Source organism: Hoplias malabaricus, chromosome 12, assembly GCF_029633855.1.
Source record: "Hoplias malabaricus isolate fHopMal1 chromosome 12, fHopMal1.hap1, whole genome shotgun sequence".
NCBI lineage: Eukaryota > Metazoa > Chordata > Actinopteri > Characiformes > Erythrinidae > Hoplias > Hoplias malabaricus.
The window spans coordinates 8,443,713-8,462,190 of NC_089811.1; the positions used below are offsets into that span (position 1 = coordinate 8,443,713).

At 43.1% G+C, this 18,478-nt stretch overlaps 2 protein-coding genes across 3 annotated transcripts; both read left to right on the forward strand.

The window, feature by feature from the left end:
* Window positions 1–30: 30 nt before the first annotated feature.
* Window positions 31–3,809, forward strand: LOC136710400 (histone-lysine N-methyltransferase PRDM9-like). The gene is made up of 6 exons (XM_066685896.1): window positions 31–220; window positions 448–561; window positions 707–978; window positions 1,460–1,527; window positions 1,653–1,843; window positions 2,141–3,809. Exons 2-6 carry the CDS (start codon window positions 456–458, stop codon window positions 3,286–3,288), a joined length of 1,785 nt encoding a protein of 594 aa, XP_066541993.1. The 5' UTR covers window positions 31–220; window positions 448–455; the 3' UTR covers window positions 3,289–3,809.
* Window positions 3,810–4,878: 1,069 nt separating this feature from the next.
* On the forward strand, window positions 4,879–17,146 carry itm2bb (integral membrane protein 2Bb). 2 transcript variants are annotated; one of them, XM_066685897.1, is made up of 7 exons: window positions 4,879–5,060; window positions 10,099–10,224; window positions 11,497–11,553; window positions 12,573–12,794; window positions 13,065–13,175; window positions 13,344–13,494; window positions 15,555–17,146. In XM_066685897.1, the coding sequence occupies exons 1-7, from the start codon at window positions 4,980–4,982 to the stop codon at window positions 15,641–15,643; spliced, it is 837 nt and encodes a 278-aa protein (XP_066541994.1). In that variant the 5' UTR covers window positions 4,879–4,979; the 3' UTR covers window positions 15,644–17,146. The 2 variants fall into 2 exon arrangements, with proteins under 2 accessions (XP_066541994.1, XP_066541995.1); XM_066685898.1 differs by lacking the exon at window positions 11,497–11,553.
* Window positions 17,147–18,478: the final 1,332 nt, after the last annotated feature.

An 18,478-nucleotide genomic window follows, 5' to 3' on the forward strand; every position in this document is an offset into this window, starting at 1 on the left:
CAGTGCTGGGGGGCGGGGCTTTTATGGACGTTAGCTCGGTTAGCGGTGCGGCTAAAAACAGTGGTGAGCGTAGGTCAGTGACTCCGCTGTGTCTGAGTTTAATTTGGATGCTCCTCATTTATTTCTACACTAACCACATTTCTGGTGACTCTATGGTTTTGTACACCTCTCCGGAAAACCGTAGCTTCTTTTAACCAGCCAAATGAGCTCCTCTGAATAGGTGAGTCGCAAAAAAGTGTGAGTGTTCATATGTATATGCCACAATTCATAATTGTCTTAATTTAGTTAACAATTCTACTATTTTTAAAAAGATATAAAGGATTATTGTGGAGTAAATGCCCCTTTTCCTGGCCTTGGTACTGTCTTTAACCTTTTGGGGATATGTTTTTGATACATTAAATCTGAGCCTGAAATATGCAAATGTTTTTTTTTCTGCTTGAACATCAGGAAGCTGTATGAAGAAAGAAACTTTGCATCTGGAAACCTACACTCACAGAATTCATCTCAGTAATAGAGCGATGATTAACTGCGTTAAAGAAGAGGACAGAGATGACCATTTCTGTAAGAAACAAGACAAACAAATAAACTACATTCTGAGTTTACATCTTCAAATGGTGTTTGAGGGTTTTAAACTCTCCTACAACACAGTGAGATGTGCTTACATTGGAGATAACGTCTGTCCTTTTGTTGTTTGCTCCTCTTCCAGACTGTGAGGCGTGCAGATCATACTTTACAAAAGAGTGTGAGGTTCATGGTCCCGCTGTCTTCATCGCTGATACGCCTGTCCCTGTGGGGGTCCCTGACAGAGCCAGAAAGACCCTTCCGTACGGTCTGGAGATTCTGAGATCCAGTATTTCTGGCTCGGGTCTGGGAGTGTTTAACCAGGCTCAGACTATTTCTGTCGGCCTGCATTTCGGGCCGTACCAGGGTGATGTGACGGACAGAGAGGAAGCTATGGACAGCAGCTACGCTTGGGTGGTGAGTTAGAATAAACAACTTTACTTGGAATGAGAAGAGCTTGTGAACTGACCTTTATGTAATTGCTGGACTCTGTCCAGCACCATTTCGCAGTTATCAAGGACCATACTGTCAAATTGGTGATTACGTGAAATTCCTTTCTGCGATAAAACTCAACTCCCTCGTGAGCTTACAGTGTTATTGAACGTTTCTTGTGAAGAGTCAGTAATCATACACATGGTAGTTGTACCAATTTAATTCCCCTCGGACTCACAGCCTGCTGCATCCAGTCACTTTACATGAGACATGTGCAGCTTCCTTCTCAAGTTTGGATTTCTATTTTCAACCAGGTGCATTCTGAATTTCAGTTTTGAATTCAACCAAACATTTTGCATTTAAATTCCTTTCTACTGTTTTGTTCTTCTCTCAACACACAGCTGAAACGACATACATCATTTGATTTGGTGTGACAGCAGTTAAATGTGTATCTCTTTTTTTGAAGGTATACAAGAGAAGACAGCAGGTGGAATACATAGATGGCAAAAGAGAAACTCACGCTAACTGGATGAGGTGAGAAACAAAGCACTGAATCTGCAGCTGAGTGACTCTGAGCTGCTTGTTTTTTTTTTTTTTGCCCTGTAACTGTACTGTTCCTTTCCTCTCTCTGTTTTTCTGTCTTTTTCACATATTCTCAGGTATGTGAATTGTGCTCGTAATGAAGAAGAACAGAATCTGGTAGCGTTCCAGTATCAAGGAGGGATTCTGTATCGTTGCTGTCGACCCATTAAATCAGGACAGGAGCTGCTGGTGTGGTACTCCGAGGATTATGCCAGAAATCTGGGCATTACGTTTGACTACCTCTGGAACACAAAGTGCTCCGCAAAAGGTTGTGTTAACACTGTTCCACGTACTCAAAATACATTATTATTTTACATGTGGTTACATTTTAGACCTCTATATTATCCCTTGTTTGTTTGTAAGGTGAAGGTGTGATGTTGCTGTTCTGTTTTGTGATTGGGACACCACTGACTTTGCTGTAGCTTTTAATTTTGCACCAAAAAATGGACTCAAAAAAGCTTCAGTTCCTGTGCTGATATATGCTGGATGTAATAAGGAATTACACCTGGATTCCTCCCAGTTTTGCATTTTTAACTTTCTACTGTTGTCTCTTTTTCACTTCCAGAAACAGACAATGTCCTCCCGCAAGTCTTCTCCTGCACCCTGTGTCCGCTTTCTTACACGGCTCAGATTTATCTCCACAAACACATCAGGAGATGTCACCAGGAGGAGTATGTGAGGCTGCTGAAATCAGGAGAGATTAAATATGAGGATCTGGCACCTCAAAGGGGATCCAGTGTTCTGCAAACGCCATGTTTTTCTCTTCTTACTGACATCCCTCACCGACAGATTCCAAAATACACAGACCACGAGAGAACCTACTACTGCTCAGAGTGTGGGAAGAGCTTTCATCACCCGAGTAATCTCCAGAAACACAAGCGCATCCATGCTGTAGAGAAGCCGTACGAGTGTCCGGAGTGTGGGAAGAGCTTTATCGGCAGCGGGAGCCTCAAACTGCACCGGCGAACCCACACAGGAGAGAAGCCCTACCTCTGCTCAGAGTGTGGGAAGAGCTTTGCTCAAGTGAGTAACCTCCAGAGACACAAGCGCATTCACACTGGAGAAAGGCCCTACGAGTGTGTCGAGTGTGGGATGAGTTTTACTCAAACCAGCAGCCTTAAAGCACACAAGCGCATTCACGAGGGAGAGAAGCCTTATCTCTGTTCCGAGTGTGGGAAGAGCTTTAATCGACAGGGTCACCTTAAACTGCACCAGCTCATTCACACCGGTCAGAAGCCCCATTACTGCTCAGAGTGCGGGAAGACCTTCAACCAACAGAGCAACCTTCAGCGGCACCAGAGGATTCACACCGGAGAGAAACCATATCGATGTTCAGAGTGTGGGAAGAGCTTTACAACGCAGACACACCTCCAGCAGCACCAGCGTATTCACACCGGAGAAAAACCCTATCACTGCTCAGAGTGTGGCAAGAACTTCGCTCTCCTCAGCATCCTCCAGCTTCACAAGCGAATCCACACTGGAGAAAAACCCTACGTCTGTTCAGAGTGTGGGAAAGGTTTCACTATCAACACCAGCCTCCAGAGACACCAGCATGTCCACACCGGGGAAAAGCCCTATTTCTGCCCGCAATGTGGGAAGAGCTTTACTCAGCAGAGCAGCCTCCAGAAGCACCAGCGCGTTCACACCGAGAGCTTCAGACACACAAACTCCCCGAGGATGATCAAGTGCAGTGAAGGAGGTGAAAGTGTATGACCACTGTTTGTTGTAATTATCGATAACCCCAGGGCCTGGTCTGTGCGGAGCTTGGCGAGTGCTCCCTGTGTCTGCTGCCCAGCTCTTGTGGGTTTTGAGCTGGTCAGTTCACATCTGGTGCTGGTTCCAAGCCTGGGTAAAAGAGGCCCTAGTGGGTGCAGCTGAAAGTGGAAGAACATCCGTAACAGAAATAAAGCCCTTATTGCACCACTTACAAGCATTTATTAACATAAGCTTCAGGAATGTCAACGCTTTGAGGACAAACAGAGGGACAAACGTCTGACGCAACTTGTCAAACCTGTTTCTCCATTTTTATTTAGTTCTGATTAAATGGGTGCACTCCTTTTGTACCTAGTGGTAAAGAGAGAGGACAGAGAAACAATCATTTTGCATCAATATCTGTACAGGTTCGTATTTATGTTTAAGATATGAACATTCAGAAGAGCTTAAGTGGTTAACGTAGTGGGTTCTTACGAAGGAAGCTGTTACTGCTGTAAAATAAAGAGCTCTTTGCTGTGAAATAGATCAGAATAATTGTGTGGACGTCTTCAGTGAGTCTTTCCTATGTCCATGTGAATGCAGTGTCCATCTACATACTCCACGCTGTGGTCCTCCACTAAACACTGACCAAAAGTAGTGCTCTGTCCATTCTTACTGTGATCATTGGCTCTACATTTTTATAAACAGTCTCCATTCCAAGTTCTCTTGTATAATAACTATAAAGTATTATGTAGCCTTTATTTAAGCTCAAGATCATGATGAATAGAGCTCCTCTGGTGCATTGTCAACACCTCTGGGTTTGGTCTGAACTCTGACCTGCTCCACTGACCACACAGGAGCACTTTGTAGTTCTACAGTTAGACTATAGTCTTGCTCTGCATACTTTTTAGCCCCCTTTCCCCCTGAGAGCAGGTATGATTTGGTGGTGGATCATTCTCACTGCTGCAGTGACACTGACGTGGTCAAGTGTTTTGTTTTTTTTCTTATGTCATTTAAACCATGTACAGTGGTGTACAGTACGGCTGGATGATGATATGGTGTGTTGTGCTGGTATGAGTGGATCAGACACAGCAGTTGCTGCTGGAGTTTTTAAGACCACTCACTGTCCACTCTGTGAAACACTCCTCCCTCATTGGTCCACCTTGCAGATGTAAAGTCAGAGACAGTAGCTCATCTGTCGCCGCACAGTGTGTGTCGGTCGTCCTCTAGTCCTTCATCAGTGGACACAGGTCCCTGTCGGCTGGATGTTTTTGGTCTGTGGACTATCCTCAATCCAGCAGTGACAGTGAAAGGGCTTTAAAAACTCCAGGAGCGCTGCTGTGTCTGATCCACTCGTACCAGCACAACACACACTAACACACCACCATCACGCCAGTGTCACCGCAGCGCTGAGAATGTTCCACCAACAAATCATACCTGCTCTGTGGAAGCCCTGTTAGCGTCTGGTGCACTGAAGAACGAAGTGGAGGGTTACAAAGTATGCAGGGCTACAGCATGAAATCGCAGAACTACAACGTGCACCTGGAGCTGAGGGAAATGTCGCCCTCTTCAGGAAGACACGCGTTACTACACCCCTCCGCCTCCTGCTGATCTGCGTCACACAGCAGTGCTCAGAGGAGAAAAGCAACAAAGCTCACGGATCCAGTTCCTGATTCTCTTCAAGATTATTGTCCTCTGAATAAAGAGTCAGAATGGTCAAAGTGACTTTTAACACGGCTCTGGCCCAGAAAGATGTGAAGAAGGACAGCGAGACGCTCATTTCGGGCGAGAAGGTAATTTACTTGTTGATATTTCCTTATTTACCTGCTGAACTCCTGTCGTTAGAGTCACGTTTCTCGGTCCACCTTAAACTCGGTCCACATAAAACGGAGATTTAAGGTGTACCTTTCGTGCTGTCTTTTCCAACAGGGTCTAAATCTTATAACACAGTGTGTTTCCCCCCATATTCCTGCATTAACAGCAGATTCAACACTTCAGGAAGGGAGCCAATGCTGTGAGGATTTGATTACATACAGCCCTACTACATACATACAAGGGCTCTAGTGAGATCAGGTGCCGGTGAAGGATTGTTAGATAAGAGTCTCTAATGTTCATCCATGGAGATGGCACTGTTCTGGGTGGGCCTTATACCTGTCTGGCCGACTCTTGGTGTTGAATGAAACGGTCAGTAACACTGCAGTCCTCTCCAGTTTGAGACTACATAGTTAAGGTGAATAAAAAGCCATTGGGGGTCAGGGCAGGTTTGGTGTGCGGTGGTGAATGGAACACGACGTCCTCGTTAGAGATGTACATGTTTATAAACAAGCTCTGAGAAGGTACTGGCCTTACACGTGTTTTTAATGGTAGAAATATGAAACCAGGGGTAAATAAGTCTCATAAAGTATATTTCAACATTGCATAAATTAGCCCTGAGCATGTGTGTAAGTTCAGCTCAGGAATTTCCTTTTGAAGAAGGTTAAAGCCTGTTGTGACTTGCTCCTTTAACACTGTTTACGTCTTCACTCTGATAAACACAGGTGAGGGAAGAGCTGATAGACACTGCTGGTTCTCCCTGTTCCCTGTGTGTGTTCACGTCCAGCCCAAGTCACTGCGCTGACTGGGAACGCTGGAGGGAATTCTGTTGGAATTATCCTGTTGTATTCACTTCTCTCTCTCTCTCTCTCTCTCTCTCTCTCTCTCTCTCTCTTGCTCCTTTTCTTTCTCTGCCTCCCATTGCTGTGCACTCATTCTGTTTTTGTCTTTTTTTAATCTGTAATTGTTTGATTATATCTTTTCAATGCTTCCAAACTTTCTCAGTTCTTTCTCTGTCTCACTCTCTTTCATGCCCTCTTTCACAACCTCTTCCCTCTTTTGCTCTTTCACAGCTTTTTGTGACACTCTCTCTCTCTCTCTCTCTCTCTCTCCCTTCTTTGGCATTACTCTTTCTCACTCTTCTTTGGAATTGCGCTCTCTCTCTCTTTCTCTCTCTCTCACCCTTCTTTGGCATTACTCTTTCTCACTCTTCTTTGGAATTGCGCTCTCTCTCTCTCTCTCTCTCACCCTTCTTTGGCATTACTCTTTCTCACTCTTCTTTGGAATTGCGCTCTCTCTCTCTTTCTCTCTCTCTCACCCTTCTTTGGCATTACTCTCTCTCTTCTTTGGCATTGCTCTCTCTCTCTCTCTCTCTCTCTCTCTCTTTCTTTGGCATTGCTCTCTCTCTCTCACACACACACACTCTTTCTTTGGCATTACTCTGTCTCACTCTTCTTTAGCATTGCTCTCTTTCTCACTCTTTTTTTGACATTACTCTCTTCTTTAGGCATTGCTCTCTCTCTCTTTCACTCTTTGGCTTTGCTCTCTCACTTTCACTCTTCTTTGGCATTGCGCTCTTTCTCTCTCTCCCTTCTTTCCCTGCCTGTTGAAATCTCTGTTATTTTTTTTATGCCTGACCTTCTTTATCTCCTTCCTCATCTACTTAATCTCTTCCGTCTCTCACTCTTTCACTGCCCTCTGTGCCCTCTTTCTCCTCTCCTTTTTCTGCTGCTCTTTGTAACCTCTCATGTGCTCTCTCTCTCTCTGTCTTTTAACTTTACTCAAAATAAAAGAGCAGCACAGAGAGAAGTGGAAATAACAACTATAGACAGAAGAGGAAGCAGCTTTAGAGGAAGAGAAAGAAAAAGAAAGCGAGAGAGAGAGAGAGAGTAATTTGACTTTAGCGAAGAGACTTTTAGTGCTGTGTCTCTCGACGAGAGGAAGACCCTGTGTGTGCAGCATCCTGTGGAGCAAATACAGATAGTTATCCACTTTGCTGACTGTGTGTAGCCCTTCATTGCAAATTTAAATAAGCAAATTATGACCTGTTTTTGCATGATACAGTTTTGTTTTGTTAAAAGCAAAGGGCAGTGAGGAATAAAAACAAGAAACCAAACAACAGAGAGAGGGGGTGGGGGGTATTTGGAGAAATAAGAGCGGAAAGAGCAGAGAAAATACTGAGGGCAAAAAAAGCTAGTTAGAGAGTCAGAAGCACTCAAAAAAAAAAAAAAAAAAAGAGAGAGATTCTCATTCCCAAGTTCAAAGGCAATTCCAGTTAAATTCCAACTAAAAACTGTTCAAAATACAGTCTCGAATACAAAGATTCAGACAGACAGGGTTTCATACCTCACTCACCTAAGGAGCCAATCCCATCAACTCAGGGGCAGGGCTCAACAACTGCATGTGGATGGAGATAGAGGCAGGGAGTAATTGAATATTCATAGATCTGTGGATGCAGAATGGGGATTGATATATCCATCCATCCATCCATTATCTGTAACCCTTATCCAGTTTAGGGTCGCAGTGGGTCCAGAGCCTACCTGGAATCATTGGGCGCAAGGCAGGAACACACCCTGGAGGGGGCGCCAGTCCTTCACAGGGCAACACACACACACACACTCACATTTTTGAGTCGCCAATCCACCTACCAACTTGTGTTTTTGGACTGTGGGAGGAAACCCACGCAGACACAGAGAGAACACACCACACTCCACACAGACAGTCACCCGGAGCGGGAATCGAACCCACAACCTCCAGGTCCCTGGAGCTGTGTGACTGCCACACTACCTGCTGCGCCACCGTGCCGCCTACTTATTGTTATGTTCATTTTTATTAATATTAATTTACAATGAATTAATTAATTTACTACATTTTAACCAGATGTTTAAACAATTTAAACTCGATTAAATTAAACACACACACACACATACACACTAACAATCTCTGAACAGTGGGGACATTACAAAGACATCCATTCATTTTGTGGCTTACCACTAACTTTTCCATAAATGCTACTAGTTTACCATTACTCTAACACTAACCTTAACAATAACGCTAACTTAAAACATGTCGTCATCTTAAAATGTCCCTCAAAATACGAGTGTGTGTATAGGTTTTGGTTCCCACAACGTGTAATGTTCACACACACCCACACACAAAACCTCACATAAATGTGGATTAAAGTGCCTTAAAGAAAATAAATGACTCAGCCATTAGTCATTACTACCCCTGCTCCGTTCTGTTCGGTCTGAGCACGTGCTTCCCAGAAAATTATTCAACAATGTGTGTAATGAATGTCTTTGCTCTGAAAAAAACATCAAGTCTGAACAGATCCTTAAAAATCAAACCCAATCCCTCCCTTTCTGGCGCTAAGAGCTACAGTGTGGGAGGAAGACATTAAAGCTTTGAAGACTCAATGGAACTCAGCCACAGAAACATCAGTGAGTCTGGGGTTGATGTTAGTGATAACTTCAGGATCAAAAACCCCACTTCAACTAAGCTCAGAGGTAAAGGATGGAGCGCAGTTTCTGCAGAGAACACAAGGGAAGGTTTTACACACCTTCTGCCCCCACATGGCATTGGGCATCAGCCCTGCTCCACATGGTCCCATTCCATATCCAAACTGAGTGAGCCTTGAAGAGGCTGAATTTAATAATTATAAAGTGTGTGTACAGCGCAGTGGACAGTTAGTGTGGGTGGGTAATCGAGTGGTAACGACAAAATCTATGACAATCGATAACTCACTCCAGCACATCCCACGCCACAGTCCTGCCCTCGTTAGCACTGCTGCTGTCTATTCTACAGTGGACTAAAAGCTGAGGTGTGGTGACATTTCTGTTGAGTTGACCGTTCTGGATTTGTGGGTTATATGTCTAGGACAAAACCTTGCTGAGTTATTTCAGTGTTAATCTCTCGCCTGTAGGAGCACTGACTTCAAGGAGTTAAGTGTTTCTTAAGTGAGTTTCTTCGTTTAAATTTAAGATGGGTCTTTTGACCAGGGCAAAGCGGTTCCAGTAGTACCACTGTTCTTAGTATTCTCATTTAAAGGAACACCAGGTTGATATTTGACCAAGAGTTGATATTTATGCTCATGGGCTGCAGTAACAGCACTGTCCTACCCTCCTCCAAAAGTTACATGCTCTGTTCTCCCTATTACAGCTCAGTGACACATCACAATGATTTTGAAGCTGTAACTACCTAGTGTTGCTTTAATAGCAAATAACTAAAGTGCACAATCTGATACAAGAAATGTACACAGTATTTTTCATTCTCTGCTGAAATAAAAAAGGAATGTTTTACTTGATCACTAAATGGTGACGCTACTAATGGATAATTCCCTTTGGTAATATATTTATTTAATGTTCAACCATTTATACAAAGAAATAGAGCATTGTTTGCATTGTTTAAGTGCTTTATAAATATAAATGAAATGTCTCCTTTTTTCTCGTTCAAATTTTGTTACAAATATGGTGAGAAAATCTAACGGTGACTCCAGAATGTAATTCTCTCAGAGAGCAGATGTGTGCAGCAGCAGTGTGCACAACACTTCAGTAAAGAGCTCAGAGAGAGTGTGTGTTTGTGGTCTCTGTACCAGCACATCACACAGGAAAAGGAAACCAGCTCCACTCTCATCATCAGTGTTACAGATATTTTGAGGTCAGGCATCATCTGTGGCAGAGACGATAAACTGTTTATGAATATATTACTCCAGATATACCATGTGGGGCCCTAAAAATCCCCTCAGATCATAGATGAAGGATCTACAGCTTCTCCCCTCCCTGGGAAGGCACAGATGTATGTTATTTATATAGGTACATATATCAATCCGCCTTGCGCCCGATGATTCCAGGTAGGCTCTGGACCCCCCACGACCCTAAACTGGATAAGGGTTACAGATAATGAATGAATGATTAATATAAGTAATGTAACATAAAATAACTTCATCTAAGTAAAATTAATTTCAGTCCTATTTTACTCTCTGTTTTCTCACTTTGTTTCTGTGTGTGTGTGTTTGTGCAGGACCCTGAGGAGGCAGCGTATGTGGTGCGCAGGTCATGTCACTGGTGTATTTGGCTGGGATTGTTCTTCATCCTCTCAGGTTTGCTGGTGGTCGGTGGTTACCTCTACAAGGTCTACGCCATGAAGGTAAGCTAGCGTTGGATGTGTTTATTAACTAACGTGACCAGCTGCGTGTGACAAACAGTTTTTTGTAAAAGGCAGAGTTTTTTTTTACCTGTTTTTCCACATAACATTTGATCCAGAGAAGGGATTAAAACAGTATATCATGTTGCTTCTGTTTTCAAATACTCTGTAAAGTACAAATCCATCAGTATTTTAACATATGCTTGGTTTCAGGTACAAGTTTCAGGTTTTACTTACAGTGTTTTATTTAATATAGTACATTTATGTTGGTTCCCTGTTTTAAAGATGTTAGGTAATAAAACGGAGGAGATTGAGAAAGGATATTTTGACTGCATTCCAGACCCCAAATTCAGAATGTAACATGGAACCATCTGTCCTTGGGTTTCGTTATCAATGTTTGAAATGCCTCTAAGCCAAAACAAACCGGTTTATCAGGTAAACGTAGGTGTGTCAGTCATGTGTGTTATCTCCCACAACTCCCACTGTGCCCTACACTACAGATGCACTCTTGTACTTTTTTGTTTATTGAATACTAAGTGTCTGAATGGTTTTTTGAGCCTCTGTATTACATTTGGTTTTTCCCCAAAGTTAAAGTATCAGGCTTATTCCAACAGAACAACCCTTAACCTTTCCAAAGTGGGTGCAATTTAAATTCTATTCTGCTTTAATACAAAAATATTTCACTCAAACCGAACATACTTGCAACCACCTGGGATACCATAGCATCCACCAAGCAACATTACGTTATCGCCCCCAGAGACCACACAGCATCTGCCTTGGAGCACTTCAGTAACCACCTGGGATCACACAGTAACATTAGTCATAGTCTGTCAGCCAGGTACACCATGTGGCCACACCCTAGCAACCAGTTTGGATATCATAGCAACAGTTCATCCACAACCTTGTATATTAGGGTTGGGTACCAGAGCGAGTGCTTTTGAGGTTAATGACCAAACGACAGAGTAACTTTACACATCTAATCTATCAATGCTAAAATAGTGGGTCCAGCAAAACTCAAGTGTGGTTTCATTTGATAAAACCTGACACAGGCAAAGCTCTCTGCAACACTTCCAAACTTAGCAAACAGCTTGTGGTGGTTAATTGTGTTTCTGAGGGGGCTCAAGCGACTTATAGACTCGTGTGAACACGCTCCCCGAAGGAATAAATTCCACAGCGTTTCGTATACGAAGGATAAATCACATGTTTTTAAATTCTGAATAATTACAGAATCCAAACAAACCTCTCTCACTCACTCTCTCTCTCTCTTTCTCTCAGGAGGGAGTCGAAAGTTATTTTGCTTCTAATAGATCACCAGGGCTGACAACTATTGAGGTGAGCTTGGACTCAGACTAGTTCATGTGGGTGGGGGCTGGAGTGCCCATGATGTAATTATAAAACTCCCGTTGTGACTGTACTAAATAAATTCCATTCAGTTATCATATCTCCATCTACTTCTGCCCAGTCATTTTAACCGTCGCTTAAAGGATCACAGAGTAATATCTTTACCTCAAATTTAAGATTTAAAAAATGACACAATGTTCCTTTAAAATAAATGTGTCATAATTTTGCAGGGTTATTCCACACAAATATTACTACTTTATCTAAATGCATCTAGGTTTAAATGCTTATTCCACCCAAATACTTCTTTACATTGGAATTTGATTCAATGAGATCTCAAGCACATATTTGAGAGACAACGACACAAATCAATATTATGGCCCCAAGGTCCTGTATATTTCATATCAACACACACACACACACACACACACACACACGTTTTTCCATGTCCTTGTATCCATTTTGCTATGGGACAGTGTTGTGAAAGCACAGAACTGCCTACTGTTCTGCAGTTAACCCCTTCTCGACTTCTTAAAGATACAGTGAAAGCAGTGCTTCTGTGGCGCCTTCAGTGTGTAACTATTGTAAATAAAACCTTTGCAGTAATAATGTCGGGTAAAAGGCTGCTAAAATGCCAAATATATAATTACCACACACGACTACAGCAGTGTGGAGAAGCTGGATTCTGCAGGATGGGGAACTCACAGGGGAATCTGGGTGGTGTCTGATCCTGCTGTACACCAGGCCTGAAGTACTGCTTGAACCCTTGTTCTGTTCCCTATGCCCTTGTTAGGGTGTAGTTAATAAAGGAGGTTAAAGGGCAGTGTGGTTGTGGCTCATTTCCCAACTCTGGTGGTGTCGCAAGTCTTTGGCCAATGGAACGTAAAATCTAAAAGTGATTTTGTTGAATGTGCCGTGTGAAATGTTCTAAATAAATAACAACATGATGAAATTAAGAAGTTTGGAATTCCTGGAGTGCTGTAGCAACTTGGTTTGTGTGTGTGTGTGTTCAGAACGAGCAGGTGTGGACATGTGGCGTGGCCTACATGGATGAGGACTTTTATAACATGTTTGATGAGGAAGAGGAAGTGGTGTCGCCGAGCTACTCTATGGGTCTGAGGCATATAAACGAGACGTTTGAGGTGCTGCAGGACGACGAGGTGGAGTTGATCACCGTCCCAGTCCCAGAATTTGGTGACAGCGACCCCGCCGACATCGTCCATGACTTCAGCGAGGTGACACACACACACACACACAGAGACAGACACATGAACACATCTCTAACATCTGGAGACACATGGGACACTCCAAATACCCAGAAACATCTCTCACACACACACACACACACACATCTCAAACATGAGGAGATATCACACATTCACAGCACATACACTACACACTCCTCAGATACACAGAAACATCATAGCCACATTATAACCCATAAGGGTGTGTGTGCACGTGTATTATTCTAACCTTAAATGTGTATATGTGTGTTTTCCTCTCAGAAACTGACTGCCTATCTGGACCTGAGTCTGGATAAGTGCTATGTGATCCCTTTGAACACCTCCGTGGTCATGCCCCCCAGAGACCTGCTGGACCTTCTGGTCAAGATTAAGGTGAAGCTCTGGCTCTACGGCTTCACACTGAGGGCTTTAGTCTCACATTATCCTCACAGTTTATGTTCTGCCAAGATCTGACAATATTAGAATCAGGATAGAACTGGTTACTAGGCTTAAAGATCGTCTGATTTTAAACATATAGTGTGTGTGTGTGTGTCCGTCCAGACCGGTGTCTACCTGCCACAGACATACCTGGTGCGTGAGGAGATGATGGTGACAGAGGAAGTGGACGATGTGGAGCAACTAGGCTTTTTCATCAACAGACTGTGTGGAAACAAAGAAACGTACAAACTACAGCGTAGAGAAACTATACTGGGTAAAGGCACACCAGCACTCTCTCACACACACACACACACACTTTGGTTTCTATGAAAATAATGTAATGCACAGTCAGTTTATTTTTACAGAATTTTAAGACCAGCTTCATGTCTCTGAATCGGGGAGAGACCCTTAAACCCAAAATAAAGGCCACAGTAATGTTTCAGAAGATTCACTGGTTAAAAGTGACATAGTTTACAGCGTTTGGCTCAGAGAAGGTTTTTCCTGTTTTTAAGGTTGTTCAGACTACTGCACATAACTCCACAGAGAGGCTCCTCCAGCAGCTGCAGGACTTTTTCCATGTTTAGAGTTACATAGTCTCTGTATCATTTTTCATTTTTCATCTCCTCCTCTTTAGTGAGGCTCTGATTCACCAGAAAATGTGGCATGTTCTAAAGACGTGACATATTTTTATAAGTATTTTACTTTAACATTTTTGTTGACAGAGTGGCATTACAGATGAAGTTCACATCTGTCTGTGTGCAGTTTCTCTCTGCTCAAATGACATCGGTGGGATATAATTTCATTACCAATATAAATAAACCATCTCTTCTTTCGGCTGCTCCCTCCGATCAGGGGTCGCCACAGCAGATCAACCGCAATCCGCACCATCAATCAATCTGGCACAGTTTTTATACTGGATGCCCTTCCTAACACAACCCTCTCTATTTGTCTGGGTTTGTAGACAAGCACTACAACACGATACATTCCAGTGGCTAGGTACACACGCTCACACCTATGGACAATCTTCAGAGTCGCCAATCCACCTACCAATATGTGTTTTTGGACTGTGGGTGGAAACTGGAGCACCCGGAGGAAACCCACGCAGACACAGAGAACACACCACACTCCTCACAGACAGCCACCCGGAGGAAACCCACGCAGACACAGAGAACACACCACACTCCTCACAGACAGTCACCCAGAGGAAACCCACGCAGACACAGAGAACACACCACACTCCTCACAGACAGCCACCCGGAGGAAACCCACGCAGACACAGAGAACACACCACACTCCTCACAGACAGTCACCCAGAGGAAACCCACGCAGACACAGAGAACACACCACACTCCTCACAGACAGTCACCCAGAGGAAACCCACGCAGACACAGAGAACACACCACACTCCTCACAGACAGTCACCCGGAGGAAACCCACGCAGACACAGGGGGAACACACCACACTCCTCACAGACAGTCACCCGGAGGAAACCCACGCAGACACAGAGAACACACCACACTCCTCACAGACAGTCACCTGGAGGAAACCCACGCAGACACAGGGAGAACGCACCACACTCCTCACAGACAGTCACCCGGAGGAAACCCACGCAGACACAGGGGGAACACACCACACTCCTCACAGACAGTCACCCGGAGGAAACCCACGCAGACACAGGGAGAACACACCACACTCCTCACAGACAGTCACCCGGAGGAAACCCACGCAGACACAGGGAGAACGCACCACACTCCTCACAGACAGTCACCCGGAGGAAACCCACGCAGACACAGAGAACGCACCACACTCCTCACAGACAGTCACCTGGAGGAAACCCACGCAGACACAGGGAGAACGCACCACACTCCTCACAGACAGTCACCCGGAGGAAACCCACACAGACACAGGGAGAACGCACCACACTCCTCACAGACAGTCACCCGGAGGAAACCCACACAGACACAGGGAGAACGCACCACACTCCTCACAGAAAGTCATGCATGAATAAATTCAGCAGCACATATTCAAACCAAAAACATTCAGTTTAAAATTATTATTTTTTTATTATCTTTATTATTTAGTCTGGATTATTTTAGTCCATGTTAATTTTAGAATTTGGAATAAGAGATATCCTTGGTTTACTTCCGGGACCTAGAGACCAGTGGTGTATCAATGGCAGGGAGTGATACAAATGAGAAGCAATTAAGTTAAAAATGTAATTCATATAAAACATGTTTTATTCCACCATCTCTTATCATTCCAAACTCTTCCATGTGTTGCTTATTTCTGTGTTTTCCTGAATATTCTCTAAATGGCCACTCTCCTCCTCTACAGGAATGCAGAAGCGTGAGGCTCTGAACTGCCGCAAGATCCGCCATTTCGAGAACGAATTCGTGATGGAGACCATGATCTGCGAGCCGTGAGAAAAGGGGGGAAATAAAAATGAGAAAGATACGGAGGAAGCTAACGCGCTTCTCTCTCGCAGCAGCTGTTCTGTTTTCTATTTGCTTTTAATACCACAGCCACACTGCGGTGAACAGGTTTATCTTTCATCTTTAGGTTTATTTGCCTTTTCTCTCTCTCCTTGCCCTTTTGTAGCATCAGTATGAAAATGTGAATTCATGCTGTCAGTCATTTAAAATAGTTTTATTTTCACTTTTCACTTAAAGCAACGTCTGAAACGCTGAGTTACTGTGGAACTTAATGGTCTTAAAAACATAGAGATGAAGAAAATGTACGAGGGAGACAGATAATGTTAATTTTTCATCAGGGTTGTATGCTTTATAATGTTGTTCATATTTTTTAAGTTCATTTATATTGCATATATATAAATATAAAAATATTTTTTCATATTCAGAGAGAAAATTCTGCAGTAACTCTGCAGTAATTTTTGTACGACTGAGCTAAAGTGTGCGCTCCTGTTTCTGAGTTTATATCTAAAAGATAATTCACACGGTCATATGATTAAAGTACACTGTCATTCAATAGAGTCATTTTTCTTTTTCGTAATTCCTTATTTTGATAACAATATATACAATTTAGATTAAATTATTTTAAAACTGGATAGAAATATGTAATATTTTAAATATACTATGTCTCATTTATAGTAATTTGTAATCAAGTTTGGTCCTCACCACTTATAAATTATAAAAACTATACACAAAGGTTGGACAATGAAAGTGAAACACCTGGTTTTAGACCACAGTAATTTATTAGTATGGTGTAGGGCCTCCTTTTGCGGCCAATACAGCGTCAGTTCGTCTTGGGAATGACATATACAAGTCCTGCACAGTGGTCAGAGGGATTTGAAGCCATTCTTCTTGCAGGATAGTGGCCAGGTCACTACGTGATGCTGGTGGAGGAAAACGTTTCCTGACTCGCTCCTCCAAAACACCCCAAAGTGGCTCAATAATATTTAGATCTGGTGACTGTGCAGGCCATGGGAGATGTTCACCTTCACTTTCATGTTCATCAAACCAGTCTTTCACCAGTCTTGCTGTGTGTATTGGTGCATTGTCGTCCTGATACACGGCACCGCCTTCAAGACACAATGTTTGAACCATTGGATGCACATGGTCTTACTGGTGCAGTGTGTAATTAATGAAGATTGGCCATTGCTCCAATTTAGCCCCGAAACCTCCCACAGTAAAATGACAGGTGTTTCAGTTTCATTGTGTAACCCCTGTGTATATATAGCTACTATGATCATTCAATCAATCAAAATGTATTTGTATAGCACTTTTTACTGATGTGACAAAGCCGATTTACAGAATGAATTTTATAAAGTTGCACAGTGCATATTAATCATTAATTGCTGCAGACTGTACCACAGAGTTTAAGAAAATCAGTAAAACTGATTTGTATGAAAATTTTCTGTGACAAATAACACACAAAAAGAAAAACACAATAAAAGCCTTTAATCTGTTTTTTGTGTGAGTTGTCCCTGCTGTTCCTTCCATCCACTGAGTCCATGACACGTAGTGCAGAATGTGTGTGCGTGGGGTGAAAACATCATCTGTTTGAGCCTACTGTTTCCCCAGAGAACCATTTGGAAGAACACCTCATTCTCCTTGAGGTCTTCCTCCTGGGTGACAGTACACTGGTGCCCAATGTGAAGAACACATCATTCTCATACAGGCCTGAGGCACCTTTTGGTCCACCCAGAGCCGGTCATGCACTCTGGCCCCAAAACCGGGCAGAGCTTAAGGCATGCAGACAGAAGGCTCACCCAAACTGAAAATTCAGGTCACTTCAGCACCACCCACACTGAGAAAAAGAGGCCCAGATTAGAGTTTAATAAGATGATAATAAGAGGTTCATATCAAATTTCCAGGATTCTCAATGAAGGTGAATTAAAAAAAAGGGGTCAGATATTAAGAGAATTTTACCACAACAGAGAAAACTAGTTCCAGAGAGTAAGTATCAGCAGAGAATGCAGACTCCTCTTTTCAACCATTTCTAAAAAGCAGAGCTCATCAGTCTGACCCTACTTTTTCTCCAGGGGAATAGTAAATGTGAAAGCTGCTGTAACTTTAGAGATTTTACAATTGGTGAGCTGGTGCTGGATTTGAATGAGCTCTGCATTTTGTGGTGATTGACATGTGTCTCTGGACAATCAGGGCTCTGCAGGGTTTACAATTTAGTACCTACTTGGCTCGGTTGGAACTGTAAGTGAGCGGGAACTGAAAAAGTACCTGGTTCCAAGCCTAGCCGAGACGTGTAGGTTCCATGCAGTGGAAAATGCCATATGATCATTGAACAATTGTACAATGAAATTTGACCTCTGCATTTCATCCATCCATGGCAGTGAACACACACACACACACAGCAGTGAGCAGCCATTCTCTGCGTTTGGGGGTTAGACACTTCAGCCATGGATGTTCCTGTTGGTCTTGGGGATTGAACCGGCACCAAGCCCTTTCCTCAGACCATTAGGCCACGGCTGCCCTTGCCACTTTTATCTAATGTAACGCTGATGAATGATAGATGTTCAGGTATGAAGCATATAGAAGTGATTTGAAAGAAGTGATGTGAAGGTGGCCGCTTGAAAGAGGATAAAAAGTGTGGAAGGTGAGAGCTAACAGCTTCTCTCTGCTTAGATTATAATACTGTAACATGATATATATGTGTGTGTGTGGGCATATTTCTGTGTGTCTCTGTGTATGAGGGTCAAACTGACCAGAAGATCATATGAAGTATGTAAACGTGTTGGGTATAGTAGCATATGTGCTCAGTTATTATTTTTTGTTTGTAAAAGA